Below are 23,129 nucleotides of genomic sequence, written 5' to 3'. Positions count from 1 at the left end.
GGACAGGTGTGCGGTTGATGATGAATCGAGCTTCTTACCAGACATAGTCTCTATCTATACAGATACCATACATACATACATATACACACACACACACATACACGTATACATACATACATATACACACACACATACATACATACATACATACACACACACATATACATACATACGTACATACATACATACATACATACATACATACATACATACATACATACATACATACATACATACATACACACACACACACACATACATATGCATATACATACATACACACACACACATATACATACATACATACATACATACATACATACATACATACATACATACATACATGGTGTGGGATTGGAATTGCCGTGTCTGTCGATCGATAGGACCGAATCGAGAGATCGACATACGACAAGGTTTCATGTGAACACCATCCTAAAGATACTAGAGGAGATAGTGTGTGTGTGTTAGAGAGAGAGAGAGAGAGAGAGAGAGTGTGTGTGTGTGTGTGTGTGTGTGTGTGAAAGAGAGAGAGAGAGAGAGAGAGAGAGAGAGAGAGAGAGAGATTTTGCTTGTTTTGGAAGAGGAGAGAGGAGTTGAAAGGTGAATTGTGGAAGTGTAGAATCTATGGACAGGTCATGCAGACATCATGAATTCCTTCTTCTCTCTCTCTTTCTCTCTCTGTCTCTCTCTTTCTTCTGACTGCACACAACTGAGCTCTGTTTCTTTTTCAGATTTCCTTCTCTCCTCTTTCTCCCTGTTTCCTAGCTTCTCTTTTGGCTATGGCTGCCCTACTGAGATTCAGGGCTGCCCCCTCTTGTTTTGCTGCCATATATCGATTGACAGGAGAATGAAAGAGAGTAGGAAGATCGACTTTACCGAGAATTGAACTCTTAACTAAACCTACTTTCTTTCTTTTTGTCTCTTTCTTCTCTGAATAGATCGATCTGATGAAGCAATGATGATGAGAGGAGACTCTCTCTCTCTCTCTCTCTCTCTCTCTCTCTCTCTCTCGCTATCTCTCTGTACCCCGAGGCATTCATTAATGCGATTTTAGGGCTACTGTGGTGTCTTTAGGAGTTTGTTTTAGAAATTTTAGGCTCTGCCCACATGATCTCTACTGCTGCCCTTATCCTGCAACAGGGCAAGTCATCTTTGGGTTTATCCCTGACTATCCATATTAGGGTTTTCTAGGGGTTCCGTTAGAATTTTATTAGCGGTTGTTGTCTGCCCACATGATCATTTCAGCTGATGAAACCCTAGAATTTCTTCATTCAGGTTGAAGATCTTTTTTCCCTTTACTCAATTAATAATAACATTCACAAGCAAAGTTAGTGAAGGGTTTCCCGATGGACTAAATTATGTAATGCGATGTAATTCTCTCTGTATTTTGTTGCCTTCTTTTCAGCTCAACTCTGACAATATAGATATGTAGTGATGGGAACAAGCATGAAGTGTGAGAAACGATCACTAGCTTTACTATCTAGCAAAAGAACAAAAGCTTACACAAGGAGCAAGGCGGATGAAGCCTTTGCCTTGCCCTCCTTCTCTGATCAGGCCATTCCTTACATTAGAGAGACTAAGGTAGAACAACATGTATATGCTTCTTTATCCAATGGCACAATTCCCGTGCCAGCTGTTGCTGCCAGCTGTGAGCATAATGGGCATGATGTGGAGCATGATGGACGTAATGCAAAATATCACAGGCATGATTTGGAGCCTGATGGGCATGATGTGAAGTGTCATGTAAGTAATAATGAGCCAGATGTGGACATTGATGGGCATATGGATACTGATGGGCGTGATGCGGGGTATAGAAGATATGGGGTGAAGCATAATGGGCTTGATGTGTTGATGGATGGGTGTGATGTGAAACACAATGGGTATGATGTGCAGCATAATAGGCATGATATGGAACAACATGATGTGAGGCATCAAGGGCATGATGTGGGGCATGAAGGACATGATGCCGCATTTGATGATGGACATGATGTGGAGCAATTGAAGCAGACAATGCTCAAACATGAGTCCATCTTCAAAGAACAGGTTAGTTCCAATTCTTATGTTTTTCCTAAGGTATTTTTTTAGGTTTTCTTATGTCTTCTGATGACATCATGGATAGAAACCATTTCTTTGTTTATGAGAGATCAATAAGGAAGAAAGAGGGTTTTTTGCTGAGGTCTTTTGAAGTTTTTTTCATTCACCTGATGTGATTGTATTTTTAGATTCCATTTCTTTGTCTGTAAGATCACAAATGAAGAGTATTGTTTCTCGTTTGAAATTTTATCAAGGTTTATTGTCTTTTTACACTTTCCTGATGACATAGTAGATGCCATCCCATTGAGATTACAAAGGAAGAAGATTTTCCTTTCCAGTGATTTTTTGCCTTTTTTGTTGTGAAGATTCTCTAGCTCATCCTCACTTGATGTATTATTTCTTCCACAGCTTTGTGAGTTGCATCGTCTCTATCAAGTCCAAAGATCATTAATGGCTGAAATGGACAGGCAGGAGGGTTCTTCGTCTAATCCTCACATTGATCCTTCATCCTCCAATGGCTCATTGTTATCCAACCAAATATTATTCAAAGAAAAGAACCTTTTCAATGCTAATCACGATGCCGAGGCAAAGCTCAATATCAAGGAAAAACAATCCTTCTTTTCAAATAATTTAGATATAAACAAGGTCTTTGACGATGTAGAGAATACTGAAATGCCATCATTGGCCATGAATAAAGCCCTAAATCGGCGAATTGTACTTGATTTGGAACGTCCTGCGGAGGAGTATGTAGATGAAGTGGAGGAAGAGAAATGTCAAAATTTTCCGGTTTCACATAAGAGAAAGATGTCTGAGAGCAAAGGTCTGTGGAATTTCCATGGTGGGAAAGAGGTCAATATGGCCAAAGAAGTAAGTTATACAGCCAAAGAAGTTGGTTTTCAAGGATCTCAGATTATTTCTTCACAAGTTTCACCTCCTTCCAGAGGGATATATTCAGCTGGTCCAACTATAGAGGATAACCTAAATGGTCCCCAGCTTTTCGGGTGTGAATTGGCACATAACTCTCAAGGGACATCAAACCTACCACATTGGCTCCTTCAGGTCATTCTTTTGGTGGACTTAATCTAGGGCAAAATACCAGAATATCCCTAACTTTTGTGGATGTTCCCCAGAATACCTCTTAAGTTTTGACCAAGGATACCCCTCTCTAATACAAGATTGAGTACATGAGAAGGTATTCTTTCCGGTTTGAAAAACTTCAGGGTATTCTGGTATTTTGCCCTTCAATCTATTTGAGATGGATGTGGATGTTTTTCTTTACTTGATGATAGAACATGTTCGTGTTTTATACAGGCATCACCGGAAGTGAAAAACACACCACCATCGCATTCGGTGTCACTCGCTTCAAGTGGTCAACATCAGAAGTTATCCTTCTTTACGCATAAGCATGAAGATCCTAATCATCAAGTCAGAAACATTCCCTTGAATTTCAGAGAGAGAACTAAATCTGTAGGCACTGACAATGTTCCTCAGCACTGGTTGTCAAATGGAAAGGGTCTTCAAGAACAGCACTTTTCGAGGGAACCTCTAAATATTATGTCAGGATTCGTTGCCTCAACGATGGACAAAATCAATTCATCTTCACATTTACTGGATGAAAAACATGTTGCCACATTGTCGACTCAACCATTTGTGAGCACGCATACAACGGCACATGATACAAGGGTTTCCCAAAATGTCATTCTAAATCAAAGAGAATCAGAAAGTGGGTCAAAACTGCCACCTTGGTTGCAAAACTTTTCAACAGGGCAGCAAGCTTTGAAGCCGTCTAACCATATTCAACAATTGCCATGCATTTCCTCTCTTAACCAGTGGTCAAGCATTCAGACAAATCCATCACAACAAGCATATAGTCGATTGCAACAAGCAAATAATCCATTATTGCAAGCAACAAGTTTGAGCACCACCAGTGAACATACTATGGAAGGGTTAGAAGTTTCTTGGACTGAACTTCTTTCAAAGAGAAGTAACATCCCACGAATGAAATCATCATCACCAGCATTGGCTGATGATAATATCGTTGGGGTGAAACTAGGTCTCGCACCGATAATGACGAGTAGTTTGCAGACAAGTGAAAATGTGGGTCTTTTCCGGAAAGGGCCTCAAAATCAGGATAGGATAAATCCAACCAAAGCTAGCTTTGATTTGAATGTGAAGGTCAATGAGTTCCCGAACGAAAAAGGTATGGAGACTAGCAAGGGGTGGTTTGCTAAATTAGGAATCAAAGCCTCATGTCAAGAAAGGCCAAAGGCGATGCAGGGTAGCTTGTACATGGAAGGCACTAGTTTTCTCAATTGTTCTGGAAAGGACTTAACTAAGAATGTAGTCGAGAATGTCGAGTGCATTGATGTTGGAAGTGATGCGGGAGGCCATTGTGAAGGAGGGAAAAGTTCAGATGGTTCAGGCGTAACAAGCGTGGAAAGCCAAGAAGCCATGCATCTGATAAAGGTGATCGAAGACTCGAATGCAAGTAGTGGAGATCAAAGTGGTGACTCAAGCCGAAACTCGAATATTATACAACTCGATGATAATATGGGAATGCTATGCAGGGAGGCGTGTATAATGACAAGGAACAAGCATCAAACGATTGGCTCTTCGGTTACCTTCGCTTTCCCGCATGACTTGAATGAGGAATGTGTGGTGGTGGATGATCATTATCATCATTTTGGTAATATTCATGGAGCTCCAAGTAAACTTGATACTGAAGCTGCACACGTGTTGCTGTGGTTGGGTTCAGATCTTCCATCGTTGGTCACCGAAGACTCAAGTTTGTTCAAGAAAGATGAAGAAAGATCCCTAAAATGGCTCGCCGACATCATTCCTGAAGAGGAAAGTGTTGAAATGACTAGCATGGATGTAGATGGTAATAGGCATTCCGAGCTCTCCTTATTCGAGGGTTCCGAACGAGGAAGCGGATTGGATTCTTTCGAGTTGCTGGTCTTGAGTACGAAACCAATCGACCCTGAAGACATAGAATTAAGCACACCTCCGATCGAGAGCAGAGAAATCGATCCGATCGAGGAACCAAGCCCTCCTCCAGTGAGTAATCCTCGTCGGAGATCATCGAGGAGAGGGAAAGCCAATAAGGATTTCAAGCGAGAGATTCTTCCTAGTGTGGCTTGTCTTTCACGACAAGAGGTCACTGAGGATCTTCAAATCATCGAGGGACTCATTAAGTCGGCAAGAGAGATTACGGGTACATGTGACTCCTCTCCGAAAGATGAAGGGGAATGTTTCGTGATGCCAGATGCGGGCTCAACGAAGAATAATAATATCGTCAGAGCTAAAGGAGGAGGCCCCAAGACATCTAGAGGTTTGAAACCGAATCCGAAGGCACTCGTAAGGGTGTGTTCGTGGGGTGAATCCACTCGGCGGAAGCGTATGAGTCGTCAACGTAGCCAGTGGTCATGTTTGCCCCCCAATGTTTTGTAAGTGCTTTAGGTTAGGTCTAACCATTGTATGTTGAACGTCTACCGTTTAGGAGATGGAGATTTTACTCAATTTTTTCTTCTTTTTTTAAAGCTGGTTATTTTAGTTGATATATTGTAAATACCTTGTGAAGTAACTGCATTTGTTGATGTAAAACAACTCATTTGCTACTTGAGTATTATTGAAATGTGGTATTAACACATTCATGCATGGCATTCGTTCATTTGTGAGTAAACTCTTCCTTGCATGCCTATCTGATGAAAAAACTATGGAAGTATTTTTCTTGAAGTGAAGCATACTATTGAACCAACATTTGAGAGACAGGGACGAAATACGGATATCAGTCAACATAACATTTTATCTTTTTAACCCCAGATGGGAAGGATGCTATGAACATCATATGGATATATCATATAACCATGTAGCATTGTTATTTATATGATAGTATGTTCATGTGCATGATAAAAGTCAATGACATGACAGGAAGAATAATAAAGTTTATTATGCACAATAAATAAAAGGAAGTCAACATACCTAAACAAATAATGAGGTCAACTTTATTATGATTTTTCATCAGACTTGGTCAATAATGATATTCTAGCCTACATATTCGGAAAGGGTTGGAAATCCATCAACATCTCCAAGAGATTTAAACGTGTGATCCCATCATTGTTGACACACTATCTTAGTATCAACACAAAGCTTGATGCTAAGGTGTGTATGTTTTATGATGTGAGAGACTCGGATTCAAGTTCATGAGCATTGGAAGAACATGTCTTGCCAAGATTGCGGTGATAGTTGGTAGGGGGGTTCATGAAAAAGTGGTGGAACAAGATGATACCTGTGTGTGAAAGAGGTTAATATTTACATTTTAATACCACCCAGATCCATTTGGGGTGGACAAAAGTGTTAAGATGCTTGGATATCACCATCTCATTAGGGTAGACAATGTCGAGAATCTTCAATGTCATGTCCCATTAGAGCAGAGAAGTGTTGAGATTCTTCAATATGAGATCCCATTAGGATGGGAAAGAAAAAAACTCAACATTCTTTGATGCTCGAGCAAATAAAGCATCGAGATTCGCCAATGCCAAATTCCTTAGGGTGCATGAAGAAGCATCAAGGTTCGCCTAGTACCAAATCCCATTATTGCGGACAAAGCATCAAGATTCATTGGTACCAAATCCCATTAGGGCGGACAAAGGCATTAAGATTCGCAGGTACCAAATCCCATTAGGGCGGACAAAGGCATCGAGATTCGACGGTACCATATCTCATTAGGGCGGACAAAGCATCAGTTGGCAAATTCAGAATACTTTATGGCCATTGGCCACTACCACCTTTTCTCATGAATGGGAAAAAGGAGTGCGAGGACATAGCATGAATTATGGCGGACAAGTGTGAAAGGGATGGATTCGTACCATGGTGATAAGCTAGGCCAAACCAACCAACCAACCTTCCACTCACCAAGTGTGAAAGGGTGCATGGAATGGGAAGCAAAACCAAGGCGGTTGTTTCTTTTGTGTGTATAGACAAGAGAGAAGAGAAAGGAGAAGATGGCGACCCAAGAAGATCCACCACGACAGGAGAATATTCCGTCCGCCCAAGAGAATATTCCACAACCGCCTCCTGGCCCTTCCTTTGATGAAGTTTGGTTCGATGATCCTGTGGAGGTAAAACATTCTTGAACAACAATTTCTTTTTCTTCTAATAGAAAAAAAGAAAAGAACAAGAAGGATCATTGATTCACAAATCCCCTTTGAACTTGGGTTGCTCCCCATGGTCTCTCTACATATCAAAACCAAAAAAAGCTCCACCTCTTCTCAAAAGGAACCGGGTTCCTCCATCGATTCTTAGAGTTAGAGTGGTTCGGTTCCGATTCCCGGTGGTTTGTAAAGCCTGCCCGAGCTCGCACATCCAATCTATGCATTATTGGTGATGGTATTAATCTTAGCCAACATGTGGGTGGTCCGTATTGGGTTGTGAGTAGGAGATTTGAGTGAGCTTTCGAGCACTTTGCATCCGTTCCGTTCAAATGTTGATCGATCAAGCTCGAGCTCGAGCTCTCTAGGGGTGGGGGGATATATATATCGAGTAACATTGTATGGTACCATGTGAGTCTTTTGGTGTGAGAGTAGGAGAGTGCATTGTTTAGAATTCGGCATCTCTACAATATTCGTCTTTCATTGATCGAGGCTTGGCATTATATATTGACACATACCCCATATGGTACCATTGTAAGGGTTTCTATGTATGAGTAGGAGACCGAATAGGCGTCGAGGAGTCTATCCACATTCAACATTGGTTGGAGATTTTGGGGTTTTCAAATCGACTAATATTGTATGGTAATATGTGAGTGTTTTGATGTGTTGTGCCTAGGAGACTAGGCATGTATCAAACACTATAAATTCATTCTACATTGGTCAGGGCATATGACGAAAACCACATGGTACCATGTGACTGTAGGATGGAGGTATTTCCCATCATGTATCCTTGGGTTCTCCATAAATGCCCAATCAATGAGAAAAGGAAATCAAAACCACCTTGCGTAAAAGTCAAGAAAACTCTATATTCGACATCAATTTCATAATCAATACGATTTTGGATGTTGATGTTTTGGTTAGAGACGATATATTACATATTTGATATTATGTATTGTGAAGTTGATGATTTTACACGTCTTGGATTGAGCATTCAAGAGGCAAAGTTTGCATTTATAGCTTATTTATGTTCCTCCTATTTTATTTTCTATCCTTTTTCTCTCCCAACCCTTTAAAATTAGCTCAAGGTTCTATCGCGTTATACTGGCAAGGCTACGGCTATCATCACTCCTTGTCAATGCCGTAGAACCCCCCTTTTTTTGGGGAGCGAGTATGTATATTTTCGAACTAAATTTATGAAGACATTCTTAGTAATGGATGCATCAGTCAAATCGATTGCTCAAGACTTGAATGCAATGGTTCCAACAACAAACTAATGGCTCTAGACTTTAATACACAATCTTAACATCACAAAGCACGAGCGTCACCACTCCACCATTGTGCTTATATTTTTTGCTATTTTAGAATCCAATAAAGTAATAGTGTGGACCTACAAACAATGAACCATTTGCAGGGACATTTAAAGTCTCTTATTTTCCAATGAATAAAGTTAATAGTGTTTCAAACACATGGTGATTTAGCACTTGATGTCTTGTTGTGTCCTTCCCTTGTCATACATTTACGCCATTAGTTTTGCAACCTTAGACCCATGATGTATTCGTTCACATTAAATCTATTTTCGTGTTGTAGGGTGAAGTTGCACAACGAGCTGCAATGGAGCTTAAGCATAGAATTGAGCTTCGTGCCAAGCCGATTCGTTTCTACTTGGTATTAATTGGTTCCTTGACAATTTATTCTAATTACTATCAATCAAGGATGTGCAAATGATTGAATTAAACAAAGTTGTGTATCAAAATATGTATTATTACGAAAATTCAAAATACAAAAAAAGACTTCTTCTAATACGAGCTCCTTTGTTTCTAGGAGGAAACAGTTGTGCCATTGTTATTACAAGGTTTGCAACATCTCGTCTTAGAAAGGTATATTTTCTTCTATGATTGTCTCAATCAAAAGAACGTGCATTAGTATTAACTATACAAATCAACATGCCACATGACGCCTTGATCTTGCATCATATTTCCTAAAGGAAAGAAGTGAAACGTTGTTTAAATTTTGCAAGACTAAAATCAAAAGGGGGTCTAGATTTATCGGCCTCTAATAATTTATGTTATCCTTTTACATGACGAAAACTGAAAGCGCGGACATAACTCTTATTTTTAGGTTCATCTAGAAGGTTGGTGTAGTTAATTTTCCCATAACATCTAATATTCGTATCGTCAAGTTAATTTTCTCATACACTACACGTAGAGGGTAGTGTATATAGTAAAAACAAAAAGGAAATCTTGGTTCTCCATTTTGTCTAGTTCCTTGTATCTATACAATGATTTTGAATCATTTAATAAATTGTATCTTTCCATAGATACAATTCATTCCATGGAAAATCTCTACAAAGTGCTATTCAATGACTTCTATCCTCTCTTTCTTACTCTCTTACTAATCCTTAGGGAATTTTTTTGTTTTTCTTGTTACTTGATGTGATTCTAATAGTTGTACCACTTCATCCATCGGTTCGGTTTTCCTATATTAGTGACCTTTCAGATAAATTTGTTGTTTCTCTTTCCGCCTCTCCCATCACCCATTTACTATCTTATTATACATATGAACACATGCACTAAAATTTATGAGTGATGAAGGGATTTATATATTGAAAGTTATGAAACCCTTATAGCACTACCAACTTCAAGTAGGATAACATTGATGTGTAGTAAATTAGGATATATTGTGTTAGCTTAAATATGTGAATTTCACATGACTTAGTGAAAAAACTTATGTTCAATGGTCCAGGCCTTCGAATCCAATTCAATATTTAGCTGCATTTTTGCTAAAAAATGATCCGTATCCCCCACCCCAACAAATTGAGATTTCATTTGACGATACATCTAAGTATGCAACATTACAAGATGAGAAGAATAAGACAAGCACTACTTGAACTTGATGAGGTTGATTGTTTCTTTCTCATTAACCTAAACCTACAATTTTGTGTATGTGATTTGTCAATATATCAAAATATAAACTTCAGATCAAATTCTACACTAACTTTTAGTGTAAAAGCTAATCCCAATTTTGTATCATTGAAAAAATGTCATTCTTCTATACATGCATTGTTCTTTTGTAGTCATGACTTTTACTTGGTAAACTCTACAAAGGCACATAAACCATAACATACCCAATATCGATGTGTTATCAATGTCTACTGACTTGCTATTATATCATTGACCAGACTGCAAGAGAGTTAGTAATGCAATATGAACACTTTCCTTATTTATTAATAAATGTTTAGAAACTTGCAACATCATCAGTTGACAAGAAGATATAATTGGTAACATGGATGCTCTGTCTATTTGAGGATCTTGTACATAATATTTGTATGTGTGTGTTGTGACGAAAACCAGGTATCAATGGCGATGCAAACTCAAAGCATGAATTGTACATCCTTAATTCTTTTTAAAGAAAAAGCGAGAGCTAATCTTACCCAAGCCCCTTGTTTTTGGGGGGGATAATGAACACTCGTAAATACTCTTACGGTTTACCTTAAAGAGGTCTACAAATAAAGGGGTAGACATTGAACCTAAATCCTACTAACTTTCTTGCTCTCATATTTCGTTATTTATTTAATCAGCCCATCTTATTATTTTATTGATTATCTTCTTAATGATAGTATTAGTTGAATAAATTGTTCATGCTAATTCAAACGTTGCATGCAAACTTTTAACCAACTAGCCAAATAGCCTTATTTCTATATTGTCTTTAAAACATGTCTAGGAGGAATTTGGTGTTTAGGTTTTTGTAAAATTTTTGTATAGCTAAGGGATGTGTTGGGTCAAATTGTCGGTTGCATAAGGTGACCATATTTAAGCAAAAAGAGTAAAGTTGATGGAAAATTTGCCCTTTCTTAAAAAAATCTTTTTTGTCTAAAGAGGATTTTTTAATGAGACATCTATAGTTGAAATGGTTGTTATTTTGTCCGATGACTTGTTCTCCTCTTTGGAATCCATAAAATATAAACATCCTTCCCTTGAACCCTATTATTCTTTGATCCACGACCATATATTCTATGCATTGTACTCTCTCTCTTTTTCTCCAAAAATAGGCATTGTACTCTAGACTAATTCTTATTCTCATTACATTGATCTTTAAAGAGCATTGCATTGAGGAAGGATGAAATATGAAGATCTCAAAAGCCTTATCGACTGAAGGGTCTCACACGCATGTAACATGGAAATATGCAACCAAAGCATGTTTCAATTGAAACATGGTGGGATCAATACCAAGATTATACTACGATGTTAATATATACATCACTTCACAAGAGTCATCCTCATAGGCACACCATAAACAAGCATTTTAGTACAAAGGTGCAAAATCATAAGCTCCAGTTATGTGTGGATTCTAACCATATAAGCTAGAAAAACATCTTATCAGTCACATTTTATATTGTTTTTATGGATTGATTGGTTGCAATAATGTCATTGTACTCACTATAAGAGATTGTGAGCCATCCACACTAGTTAAAAGCCATAATAACACATTGAGTGAGGAGACCCCTAAAAAAGGAAGTTTCTTGATATTACCATGATATTAAAAGAAATAACATGGTGGTTATAACAATCATAGACTTTATAGGAAAACTCATTAAGTAGAGATTGTACTTAAATAGCCTTGGCTCTAAGCCCCAATGGGTTCATAGTATTCATGTGGATTATTCACATGATGAGGAATTTCTCCCATGAAAAACACGAAAGTATATCTTGCTCATTGTGATATTATATCACATGAGGAATTTTTCCATCATAATCAATGTCTATCATTGACTTGATTCAAATTTATCTAGAGTGTTATGTTTAGGTTGTTGGTTTAATGACCACATTCTAAAAGCAAAAGGAGTTTAGGTTGCTAGTATCATGACCACACTCTAAAAGCAACCACTCCTTTTGAACATCCCGTGAATGGAGCTATCAAAACAAATAAAGCAATAGTATGAAATCCTTGTAAACTAACCATTTGATATAATAAGTACACGCCTCTTAGGGTTTTAACACGAGAAGTGATTAAAACACAAATAATATGCTCTATCTTCTTAAGATTCTTCGACCTAAAATGCCTCACCATATAGAACAAAATCCCTATCAAGCTCATTCTTCCAACTTATGAATTGTCATGTTGGTTCTTCTAGATTTCCTAATTCAATTCTTTGATGTGACTAGGAGAATGTTGTCATACACCCATTATAACTCATAAAGGGTTCATAACAAGGTCATGTGTTGTAATACAAAATGTCAATACTCAAAACTCAATAATTGGAGATGGCTTGCACATATACAATAGATACATGTTATTTAATATATTTGAGTGCAAGACGTGACTCTATTGTCGTATTGTGAAAATGTAACAAGGCCTTTATATTCATATGCCTTACATTAGATACATTCGACTCTCTTTACCTATTATATGCTACAAGGTCATGTTTCAAGGTTTGGGCAATCCATCCACACTCACAAGCTCAACTTTACAAGGAAAATGACAAATTGAAATGTTTCATGTCTACATTTTGTTAGGCTTTTCATAGGGAAGCAATCTCTTCGGAAAAGGCAAACTGTTGATACTTCACATGTTAAAATATAATAGGTAAAAATAGTCGGGGCCCCTTCTATATTTGTTTGATATCTTCGCAAGGCCCACCACCCCTGAAGACAAGTTTTGGGCTAGAATCAAAATCAGATCACTTGCTTCCTCACGTGTTAATAACTCTTTGAAGGGAAAATGGGCACATCTTTTTGTGCCATCTTCCAATGGTTCGCAACAACTTGAGCAACAAGAACACAACAAGATGAGCTAAAATGGTATATAAGTGCTGGCATGTTCAGATGGCTCGCACGCAATCTGATCGACCAGGAAGACGAGAACATATGAGCTTAAAGGCACTGCACTATTGTTGCTTAGAAGACTCGATCATTGGTGCATGAAGCTGTCTTGGGATCACACACACAATATGATCGGCCCCGAAGACAAGAACATAGGAACTTTAAGGCATCGCACTATTGTTGCTTAGCTTAGAAGATTCAATCATTAGTGCATGAAGTTGTCTTGAGATCACATGATATATAAGAGGTTTCGCATTAGCATTAAGAGAGGTGACAAATAACATAGAGGTACATATAGATAGCTACAGAACATTAGAGAGTCTAGCCACATTAAGCTAAAGCTAGTTAGCATTGGCATTAAGAGAGGTGACAAAGAATATAGAGGTGCATATAGCTACATAACATTAGAGAGTCTAGGCACATTAAGCTAGTTAGTGTTAGCATTAAGAGAGGTGACAAATAACGTGACAAATAACAGAGAGGTACATATAGCTACATAATTTTAGAGGTTTGGTCACATTAAGCTAGTTAGTATTAGCATTAAGAGAAGTGACAAATAATATAGAGCTACATATAGCTACATGACATTAGAGGCCTAGCCAAACATTAGAGGTCTAGCCACATTAAGCTAGTTATAACTTTGAGAACAACACTTCTTTTTTCTGTACAGTCCATGATGACCAGTGCCACACAGAGACAAAGAGATCTACAACGGATGGCATCATCGGAAGGAACCATGACTGATCAATTTGGAATCCCTAAGTTCTAACTACTCCTCTGATTTTCCATTCAAGATAACTTTTCCTCCCGAAGAAGAATTGGATATCAATAAAGGTTGTTCTCCTTGAAAACCCTAGAAACCAGAAGGGTTCCATTCAAGAACCGGTGATTGCTGCCCAGGAATGGTTAACGTATTGTCGAAATCCTAAAATAGATTTATGTTGGAAACGCCTTAAATCCACATTGCTGAAACCCTGAAGACTTATCATAGGTCTTAACAAAAACCCAGTGATTTAGTATTTACCAGTGAAGGATTTAACGTCCCTTTTGCAACCCTAAAAACGATAAGTCATTGCAACTCTAGAATGGTTAACGTCAGTAAATGATGTTTTGGCTTGGGGTTTAGGTTGAAATCCTAGAACCCATAATGATTCTCTTCAGGAACCAGTGATTACGAACCCAAAAAGGATTTAACCATCGGTAAAAGATGTATTGAATTAGGCTTTGGCTAAAACCCTAAAATCAGAATACCACTTATTACCTCCAAGGAAAAGTTAACGTTAGTAAAGGGTGAATTGGATTCGGCCTTCAGTTGAAACCCTAAAACTCATCAGGACACATTGAACAATGATTAGGTTTAGGTCGTAAATCTGAAACGCATAGGGGGTCCCGTCCAGGACCCCTAATTCCAGCCCAGCAAGTATTTAACATTGGGGTTGAAACTCCTAAATATGCAATGAGTTCCTTCAAAGACCTAGACTTCCTGCCCAAGAAGGATTTAACATGAGGTTGAAACCCAAAAATCCAGAGGATGCCTGCTTCTGTGGAAACTATTTCATGTCTTCTATACAGATGCAGGAAAGAGAGAGGTGCTCTTTCAGCTACCCAAGTGCTTGAGTATATGAATAGAAGTGGGCTGAATACCCACCACTGTGTAGGCAACTATTTGGTCTCCATGCTAGTAGTGGTTGGAAGACTGTGCTCTGCCCGGAAGGTCTTTGAAAAGCTCATTGATCCAAATATTTCTTCCTGGAATTCTATTATCACTGGACATGTGGATTCTGGTATGTTTCAACATGCCCTTGTCCTCTATAAAAAGATGCAAAAATGTGGTTCCATTGATGCCTATGGACAAATATTTCTTGCGTTAATCAAAGCATGCGGTGAGTTGAAGGATATGCAGGCAGGTCAAGAAATACACGAGCTTATTGCCAGTAATGGACTTCTCAAAGGGGATCTCTTTCTTGGAAGTAGTTTGATCACTATGTATGCCGAATGTGGGTGTATTAGTAAAGGAGAAGAAGTGTTTGATAGTTATTCCCCAGTTAGAGATACTGTTATATGGAATGCACTCATCACAGCTTATGTAAATTGTGGGTTCGATGCTAATGCATTGGCATGCTTTGAAAAGATGCAAGTTGAGGGCATCTCTCCCAATGTGGTCACATATATTTGCAGTTTGAGAGCTTGTGGGAACTTGGGTGCAATAGAGAAGGGCAGAGAGATACATGGTGAAGTTTACAGGAAGAAACTGCATGAAGATGATGTTAAATTAAGCAACGCATTGGTAGATATGTATGCCAAATGTGGCCTGTTCTCTAAAGCACATGAAGTGTTTGAAAGACTAGCACTTAAAAATGTTATAGCTTGGACATCACTTATTGCAGGGTATGTTAAACATGGGCAAGGTGCAGAAGCATTGACTTGTTTCAAACAAATGCAACTCGAGGGAATTTCCCCAAACGTGATCACCTATGCATGCGGCTTGAGAGCTTGTGGGAGCCTAAGAAATATAGAAATGGGTCAAAAAATACATTATGAGGTTACCAGAAAAGGATTAGAAAGAGATGCTCTTGTTGGTGGTGCCTTGCTTGATATGTGTACCAAATGTGGTTTCCTTAAAAAAGCACAGGAAGTGTTTGACTATCTTCCAAATAGGGGTATAATTTTATGGACTACTCTCATTTCAGGTTATGTGAACCATGGTCATAATGAAGATGCCCTCATTTGTCTGAAATTGATGCAACTCGAGCACATCTCACCAAATGTCGCAACCTATCTTTCTTGTTTGAAGGCATGTGGTAACATAGGAGCAATAGAAAGAGGCCAAGAAATACATGCAGAGATTGCTAGAAAAGGATTGTTGGAAAGAGACCATCTTCTGGTTGGTAATGCATTGATTCATATGTATGTGAAATGTGGCATTTTTGTCAAAGCTCAAGAAGTATTCGACAATCTTCGGATTCGAGATATCATCTCATGGACTACTTTGATCACTGGATATGCTGGGCAAGATCAACCTGAAGAAGCTCTTCACTATTTCGAACAAATGCGATCAGAGGGTTTCTCTGCCACTGCTGCCACATTTGTTTGTACTCTGAAAGCATGTGGTAACATTGGAGCAGCAGTAAAAGGCCGAAAATTACATGCTGATATCATGAGGAAGGGTTTGGAAATGAATCTCATTGTTGGCAGTACATTGGTGGATATGTATGCAAAATGTGGGTTGCTTCCAATTGCCCAACAAGTGTTTGATAAGCTTTCTATTCAAGATGTAATCTTGTGGAATTCTCTTATCGCTGGATATGTCCAACTTGGTCAAAGCAATACTGTATTTACTTTATTTGACAGAATGACACGAGAAGGTAAACGGCCGGATGTCATCACATTTACAAGTGTTCTTAGTGTATGTAGTCAAGTAGGTCTAGTGAATCAGGGTCTAACATACTTTGAGATTATGAGTAAAGAGTATGGTATTCTCCCTACATTTCAGCATCATGGTTGCATGGTTGATCTCCTTGCACGTGTCGGTGAATTGCGCAACGCAATAGTAATTATGGAAAGAATGCCTACTCAGCCTAATGCCGTGTTGTTAAGAACTGTGCTGACCTCTTGCCAGAAATGGGGGAATGTAGAGCTTGGAAGAAAAGCCTTCCATAATGTTTTGACATTAAATGATTCGGATTGCCTTTGTATAGACCCACATTGTGAGTGACCCTCTTTCGTAACTGAAGTTCCAACTAGTATCCTTAGGATGAAAAGCTTAGTTTGGACAAGTTCTTTAGACATTTCTAGAGCAATGAAAGATGATACATAAATTCCACAACATCCTAGAAACTTTAGAAACTCCAAGATCTTCAAGAGCTCCAAGGTCTTGATGTTAGTGACATCATTTGTTCTATAGACTTCCGAGAACTCCAAGATCTTATGAGCTAAGGTTTCAATGTCCGACAAACTGCTAGATCGATTTGAAATCCCCTTCCCCTAGTAAAAGGAGCTATGACCAATATCTAGAATCCTTTCTTGCATCTGCTCAGATCTTTGACACAATCATATAATTTTGAAACAGAATATCCAACACAACATAAATACAAAATTAACCTACCAAGTTGAATGTCAATGCTATGTGCAACAATTCTGCTATCAATTAGGTCCCGTCCCAGTCAATGATTAGCACTCAAGGGCATCAACCTATCTGGAAGTTTTGGCAATTAAATATTGGTGATCATTACTAAAAACAAGAACTGATACTAAAAACCATTGCAAACATTCCGAGCAGAAAACCTACATACACCTTTCAAAAAATGGGATGTATAGGAGCTATCCAATTTAGTTTGCCCCAACGTTCAACAGTATACCTGAATTTTCTTTTATCAAGCAGACATTTCAAAGTTTATAAGCATTGATGCTCAAACTTTCTTACTTAAATCACTGGTAGTATCTCCATTTACCTGATTGCATCCGCATTCGTCTTCATACCAATCTAGTTAATGATATTGGCCTTTAGTAAATATAAAACAACTTTTCATCCCATTGTTTAAACATGAAATATCTTATTTTCAACGGCATTTAGCCACAAACATGCATACACTAACGGAAGCTCTCAATTACAGAGTAACCCCATCGAGCTTATATAAAAATACAGGCACCCCAAAGGCCATCTATAGCATCAAAAATGCACGAGGGTGAACCAACTCAAGGCTAAAAGATGATATTATTCATTGGAGGCAGTTCATAACATGGAATGGAATTGGGATCTGCCCACTATCAGGTGTTTCTTTAAGCTGCTGCTCTTGGAAAGTTGTCTTCAAACACCTCTTAAACATTTGCTCTTTGCAAACACTCTCCTAAGCTGTTGCTCTTAATGGAATAGATCTGTAGCAAGCTCGCTTGGCTGCACGCACAATGTCCTCTATCTGCCAGCAAGAAAGCCAATTCCATTGTATCAATGACATGGGTTGAGGTGTCATGTAGTCTCTTTTTAGTGGAGAAAACTCGTTGCATTAAGCAATTACCTGAGGTACAGCCAGTCTTTCCAAGTTTGCGGCATATGGCATCGGCACATCTGCACCAGTTATTCGCTCAACAGGAGCATCCAGATATTCAAAGCTCTCTTCAACCACACTCATACTGCATTAAAGGAGTCCACCATTAGAATAAGGGGAAACACCTACAAATTTCATCTACTTCTAGAGTATTATCCATACAATGACCAAAGTATTCAGTTGTATTGAGGACAATAGAATTACCACAAGAGATGTTTAAATAAAATCCTCAATAATTCTAGACAACCAAGCAAGTAATCACATATATCGAGTTAAAGCTATCTATCTACACAATAAGCCTATCTCAAGACACTTGGCATGTAGGAATATAAGAAGAGGAAGATTGCGGCAATAAATGGGATGTATCACTACATAGCCTAAGAGGGTGGAGGGATTAATTGAGATCGTCAACTCTGGATTGAAGATGATCATAACTCCAGTAAAGAAGAATACAATCCAGTAAAGATTTGACCTTGATATTATTAGCCAGTGAAAGCTGAATACAATCCAATAAAGATTTGACCTTGATATGTTTAGTCAGTGAAAGCTGAATACAATCTAGTAAAGATTTGACCTTGATATGTTTAGTCAGTGAAAGCTGAACACAATCCAGTAAAGATTTGACCTTGATATGTTCACTCAGTGAAAGCGCTATACAATCCAATAAAGATTTGACCTTGATATGTTTAGTCAGTGAAAGCTGAATACAATCCAGTAAAGATTTGACCTTGATATGTTTAGTCAGTGAAAGCTGAATACAATCCAGTAAAGATTTGAGCTTGATATGCTTACTCAGTGAAAGCTGAATACAATCCAGTAAAGTTTTGACCTTGATATTTTTAGTCAGTGAAAGCTGAATACAATCCAGTAAAGATTTAACCTTGATATGTTTAGTCAGTGAATCCTCAGGAATCTGCCTATTCAAACTATTGTCTTTCATGAGTTGCTGCTGAAGTAATCTAGCTTAATCATAGCAACTCAAGCATATGTGACATGAGATGGTCATTTTCATCATTCTGTCTAGTGCAAACACAAATCATCATTTTCAGACATATAATCAGACACAAATGTAAGCATAACAAAATTGGCTCACCAAATTTCTGCACCAATACCATGTTGTGGCCATCCTTCTTCTACAGTAACTAGCCTATTGGTTTTTCTAACAGAGGCATTAATTGTTTTTCTGTCAAGGGGCCTGATTGACCGCAGGTTTATGACCTACATGAAACCAATGAACCTTTAAGATGTCGTCAATATTCTCATAAACAAGAAAAAAAAGGTGTGAACTCAACTTTACCTCAGCGTTGATCCCTTCTTTGGCTAAGAGATCTGCTGCCTAAAATCAGATAAAAAAAAGTACACATTAATACAATCCATCTTTTTACAGAATGACACTAAAACTGAGTAATTAACTACATTGATGAAGCATAGAAATACTGTTGATCCTTCTCATCATATGTTCAGTGTTCAAGAATCAAAGCAATTGATTATTGGTTATAGGATCCAGCTTCACTTCAACTAATTGCAACTTACTAAGGCTAAAGCCAAAATCCCAAAAATTGTTAGTCACCAAGGCTTACCTTCAAAGCAAATCCAACCATTTTTGAGAAAGCTGTAATTGTAACATCTGTTCCCTCACGTTCAATCTGTTTTCACAGGAAGCAATTCAGAATTGTAGATAGAACATGCTTCAACAAGAATACATCTGTGCATTGTCCAATTCTCACCTTTGCTTTTCCAATAGGAAGAACAAAGCTAGGATCAAGAACTTCAGCAGAAACTGGAAATAATTCTCCATATCTGGAAAGCGGAAAAGACAGTGCTCGTGACTTTAACATCAACACATTTTTTGGAGTTTTTGAATAAAAATAATGATTTCACTGGGTACATACATTCATTATTGTGAAAAAGTATATATAGGAAGCAAGTTTTGGAATGCTAATCTATGCTAATCTTATTGTGAGAAATTTCATAGTGGTCAATCTAACTATCTGCATGACAGAACATCAATATTCTGATCTTAGGAATCAATTTTCAGAAGAAAACTTTTACCGCTGGGTTTTTCTTTACTTTCCAATGCCAATGAATTTTTGTTATTTCCCATACACTCTTCGTCATCTTCAGAAAGACAGATTATATGTACACTTTGACAAATTATATTGTTAATTTATCCCTTTTCCTCAGTTTTGAGGTCTAGAATGACAGATTACACTCTTTTCAGAAAGACAGATTATATGTACACTGACAAATTATATTGTCAATTTATCCCTTTTCCTCAGTTTTGAGGTCTTGAATGACAGATTTCTAACCAGGTGCACTATTTGAGCGATCATAAGCTCAATTTGTACCCTGTTCTCTTTTTCAAAGTTTAACGAATGGTGCTTTGAAAATAACGAAAACTCGAGGGCATTTAGAAAAAAACTCAAGAGATTTCCTTGAATGTTTGTGTTCTTCAGATGCCAATACCACAAAGATGGTATTGCAAACAAGAAGACTCATTGCATACTCTTCTTTCAGTCAATACTCCATTTTAATTCACTTAACCTACTTACAATAGCTCATTCTCCAAGAAGACCACAGGATCTGGATCTCGAATTGCAGCCTTCAACAATCCACGTGCATCCTCTGAAGAGTACGGGGTGAGAACCTTCAGACCAGGGCATGATGCATACCATGCAGCAAAACACTGCACATAAAAGGAAAATTGTTTCGTGTTCTCTCGTTGCTATTCTTAAACTTCACATATATCATCAAATCAAGTCAAATCACCTGTGAGTGCTGAGCAGCAACACCTGCTGCAGCCCCATTTGGTCCCCTAAACACAATAGGAACTGAAATTTGCCCAGCAGACATGTAGAATGTCTTTGCTGCAGAATTGATAATATGATCAATTGCCTGTACATAAAAACCAAGGTCCACAGATGAGATAAAGGTTATTCAATATCAGGAAAACTTTGAAACTTTAAAACATCCATCAACCTACACGCAAGATGTGGCTCAAAAAATAAGCACAGTCCAAGAAAAATATAGTAAATGCTATATCGTAAAACCTATCTACGTGCATACATGTAACCTATGGTTCTTACCTATATAAGTACATCCTTTTTCGTTTCTTGTGCACAAAATCTACTGAAGTACATCCACATTACCTCTCACATAAAAAACATTGAGTAGAGTACCAAAGGTGACATGATAGGCAGCAAAATTCTCACACACATCAACGAAGCATGCATACTCAAATATCTTTATAGGAAATAGTTTTGTAAAACCAAAATAGCCTGGACTTACAAGTTAAGTGTACAAGTAGAGTAAATGAACAGGAGATAAAGTGAATTGTTTTGACTGAAAATGACAAACAAATGGCATTTTCTAGATCACCTGCATAGCAAAGTTGAAAGTCATGAACTCCACAATAGGTTTGAGACCATGGAAAGCCGAACCAACTGCAATCCCAGTAAATCCAGCCTGCAGTGTTACCAAACTTAACATCAAAATGGTTAGATGATCATTTCAAGTATACATCAATTCTGACAAGAATAAAGAAAATACCTCTGTTATAGGGGTATCAAGCACTCTGTCAGGTCCAAATTTCTGTAGAAGGCCTTTTGACACCTAAGTGAATTTGAAACATGCATACAGGTTCAGCCTTGAGAAATCAAATTTCTCCCTTTAAACACAAATCAACTCCAATATCTAATACCTTGTATGCACCCTGATATTCTCCAACCTAGAAACCATCAAGAAACAGATGAAATCAGACGCTCTCCTATGACTTATATCCACTTGATTATCAGAAGAAAATGCAATAAAGTTACCTCTTCACCCATAAGGTACACTTTAGGATCTGCTGTCATTTCTTCATCAAGGGCAGAGTTGAGGGCATCCCGAACAGTCATCTACATAGTAAAATAAATCTCTCTCACACACACATATGCACACATATCTCTGTCTATCCATCCATCCATCCACCTATCTATCTATCTATAAATACATACATCTTTTCTGGAAATTTCAAAACATACCTCTTTAGCTGCAGCACAAAAACTCCTCAAGCCAAATGTTGGTATGGTGCATCCTCCAGCTACTCTTTGGGAACGCTACCAGATAAAGAAAATAAAGATAGGAAGAGAAAAGGTGAAAAACAGAGTCTCTTGTTTGTTACCGCTAAAGAATCAGCAGAATATACTGGTAAAGAAAAGAGCACAGGCTACAGTACAAAACAAACAAAAAGGTGTGATGCTATATCTGAAAGCCACTCGTAAAATAACTTAAATCTACTTGCAGATTCTCTACTTTAAAACCAAAGGCTGGGACTAATCTTTCTTTAGAGAGCATTTCTCAAATCTCCATGTAACTAATCGCAACATCTGCCACAACATGAATGCAAATGGAAAGACTGAGCAGTAAAGGGAGCTGAAATTCCAAAACAGAACGACAAATAATAGCTCAGCGTGAATCCAAATAAAAGAAGGATCAGAAAATTGTGATAGAGAAGTGCAAAAATGAAGCACATTCAGGGAGGTCAATAAAGAATAAATCCAAAGGAAGTAATTGTAACTCCATTGAGAAGCCAATTTCATGACAGAGAGACAAAAAAAAAACGAAGCTTCTTTAATGAGGAGCCTGGATTAACGAGAAAAGGAAAACCAAAATTCCAATCGAGAACCAAAAACGAAGCTCCTTTCAGCCAATCCATGAAGAATACGGCCAAACACAAAAATGCGACATTCCAATTACAAGAGTGAAAGATCCGATCCACCAAAATGTGTAACAAGAAAACCAAAAGGGAGCGAGAAAAGAAATCAAGAATGCGCATTTCTTCTCATCGTAAAGAGCCTAGCTGATCTGCCACAAACGTGTGAAGGAAAAAGAAAGATAACAGAGCGACAGAGAGAGGGGGAGGGGGGAGGGGGGGAGGAGTACCAGGAGTGAAGAAGCGTGTCCTCTGAGAGAGCTGAAGACGCCGGAAGAAGCCATAGCCGATACCTGCGTCCTATTTGTGAGGAGGGCCCTCGGGAGGGAGCTTCTGCTTCTGCTGCGACTGTTCTACTCGATCTTCTTCCGTTCGTCGTCTTCTTCTC

At 38.2% G+C, this 23,129-nt stretch overlaps 4 protein-coding genes across 4 annotated transcripts; 3 read left to right on the top strand and 1 right to left on the bottom strand.

Moving 5' to 3' along the window:
• The first annotated feature begins 817 nt into the window (after nucleotides 1-817).
• On the top strand, nucleotides 818-5,668 carry LOC147861363 (uncharacterized). Its single transcript, XM_087323391.1, has 3 exons — nucleotides 818-2,043; nucleotides 2,443-3,093; nucleotides 3,346-5,668. Exons 1-3 carry the CDS (start codon nucleotides 1,435-1,437, stop codon nucleotides 5,482-5,484), a joined length of 3,399 nt encoding a protein of 1,132 aa, XP_087179517.1. The 5' UTR covers nucleotides 818-1,434; the 3' UTR covers nucleotides 5,485-5,668.
• Nucleotides 5,669-7,037: 1,369 nt separating this feature from the next.
• LOC147861362 (uncharacterized) lies at nucleotides 7,038-10,109 on the top strand. The gene is made up of 4 exons (XM_087323375.1): nucleotides 7,038-7,154; nucleotides 8,772-8,849; nucleotides 9,006-9,061; nucleotides 9,927-10,109. The coding sequence occupies exons 1-4, from the start codon at nucleotides 7,038-7,040 to the stop codon at nucleotides 10,069-10,071; spliced, it is 396 nt and encodes a 131-aa protein (XP_087179501.1). The 3' UTR covers nucleotides 10,072-10,109.
• A 3,703-nt stretch (nucleotides 10,110-13,812) lies between these two features.
• LOC147861361 (pentatricopeptide repeat-containing protein At4g21300-like) lies at nucleotides 13,813-17,679 on the top strand. Its single transcript, XM_087323458.1, has one exon. The coding sequence runs from the start codon at nucleotides 14,535-14,537 to the stop codon at nucleotides 16,716-16,718; it is 2,184 nt and encodes a 727-aa protein (XP_087179584.1). The 5' UTR covers nucleotides 13,813-14,534; the 3' UTR covers nucleotides 16,719-17,679.
• Nucleotides 17,506-23,129, bottom strand: LOC147861360 (pyruvate dehydrogenase E1 component subunit beta-2, mitochondrial-like). Its single transcript, XM_087323459.1, has 14 exons — nucleotides 22,972-23,129; nucleotides 22,071-22,145; nucleotides 21,864-21,944; nucleotides 21,749-21,775; nucleotides 21,598-21,660; nucleotides 21,427-21,513; nucleotides 20,818-20,943; nucleotides 20,601-20,734; nucleotides 19,776-19,848; nucleotides 19,629-19,694; nucleotides 19,346-19,384; nucleotides 19,142-19,266; nucleotides 18,019-18,133; nucleotides 17,506-17,919 (listed from the first exon to the last, which is right to left on the bottom strand). The coding sequence occupies exons 1-14, from the start codon at nucleotides 23,023-23,025 to the stop codon at nucleotides 17,851-17,853; spliced, it is 1,134 nt and encodes a 377-aa protein (XP_087179585.1). The 5' UTR covers nucleotides 23,026-23,129; the 3' UTR covers nucleotides 17,506-17,850.

Source organism: Azolla caroliniana, unplaced genomic scaffold, assembly GCF_043228905.1.
Source record: "Azolla caroliniana isolate FFs.n. ecotype wild unplaced genomic scaffold, voAzoCaro1.0.p SCAF_8, whole genome shotgun sequence".
NCBI lineage: Eukaryota > Viridiplantae > Streptophyta > Polypodiopsida > Salviniales > Salviniaceae > Azolla > Azolla caroliniana.
This window is presented reverse-complemented; position numbering and strand designations above follow the sequence as displayed.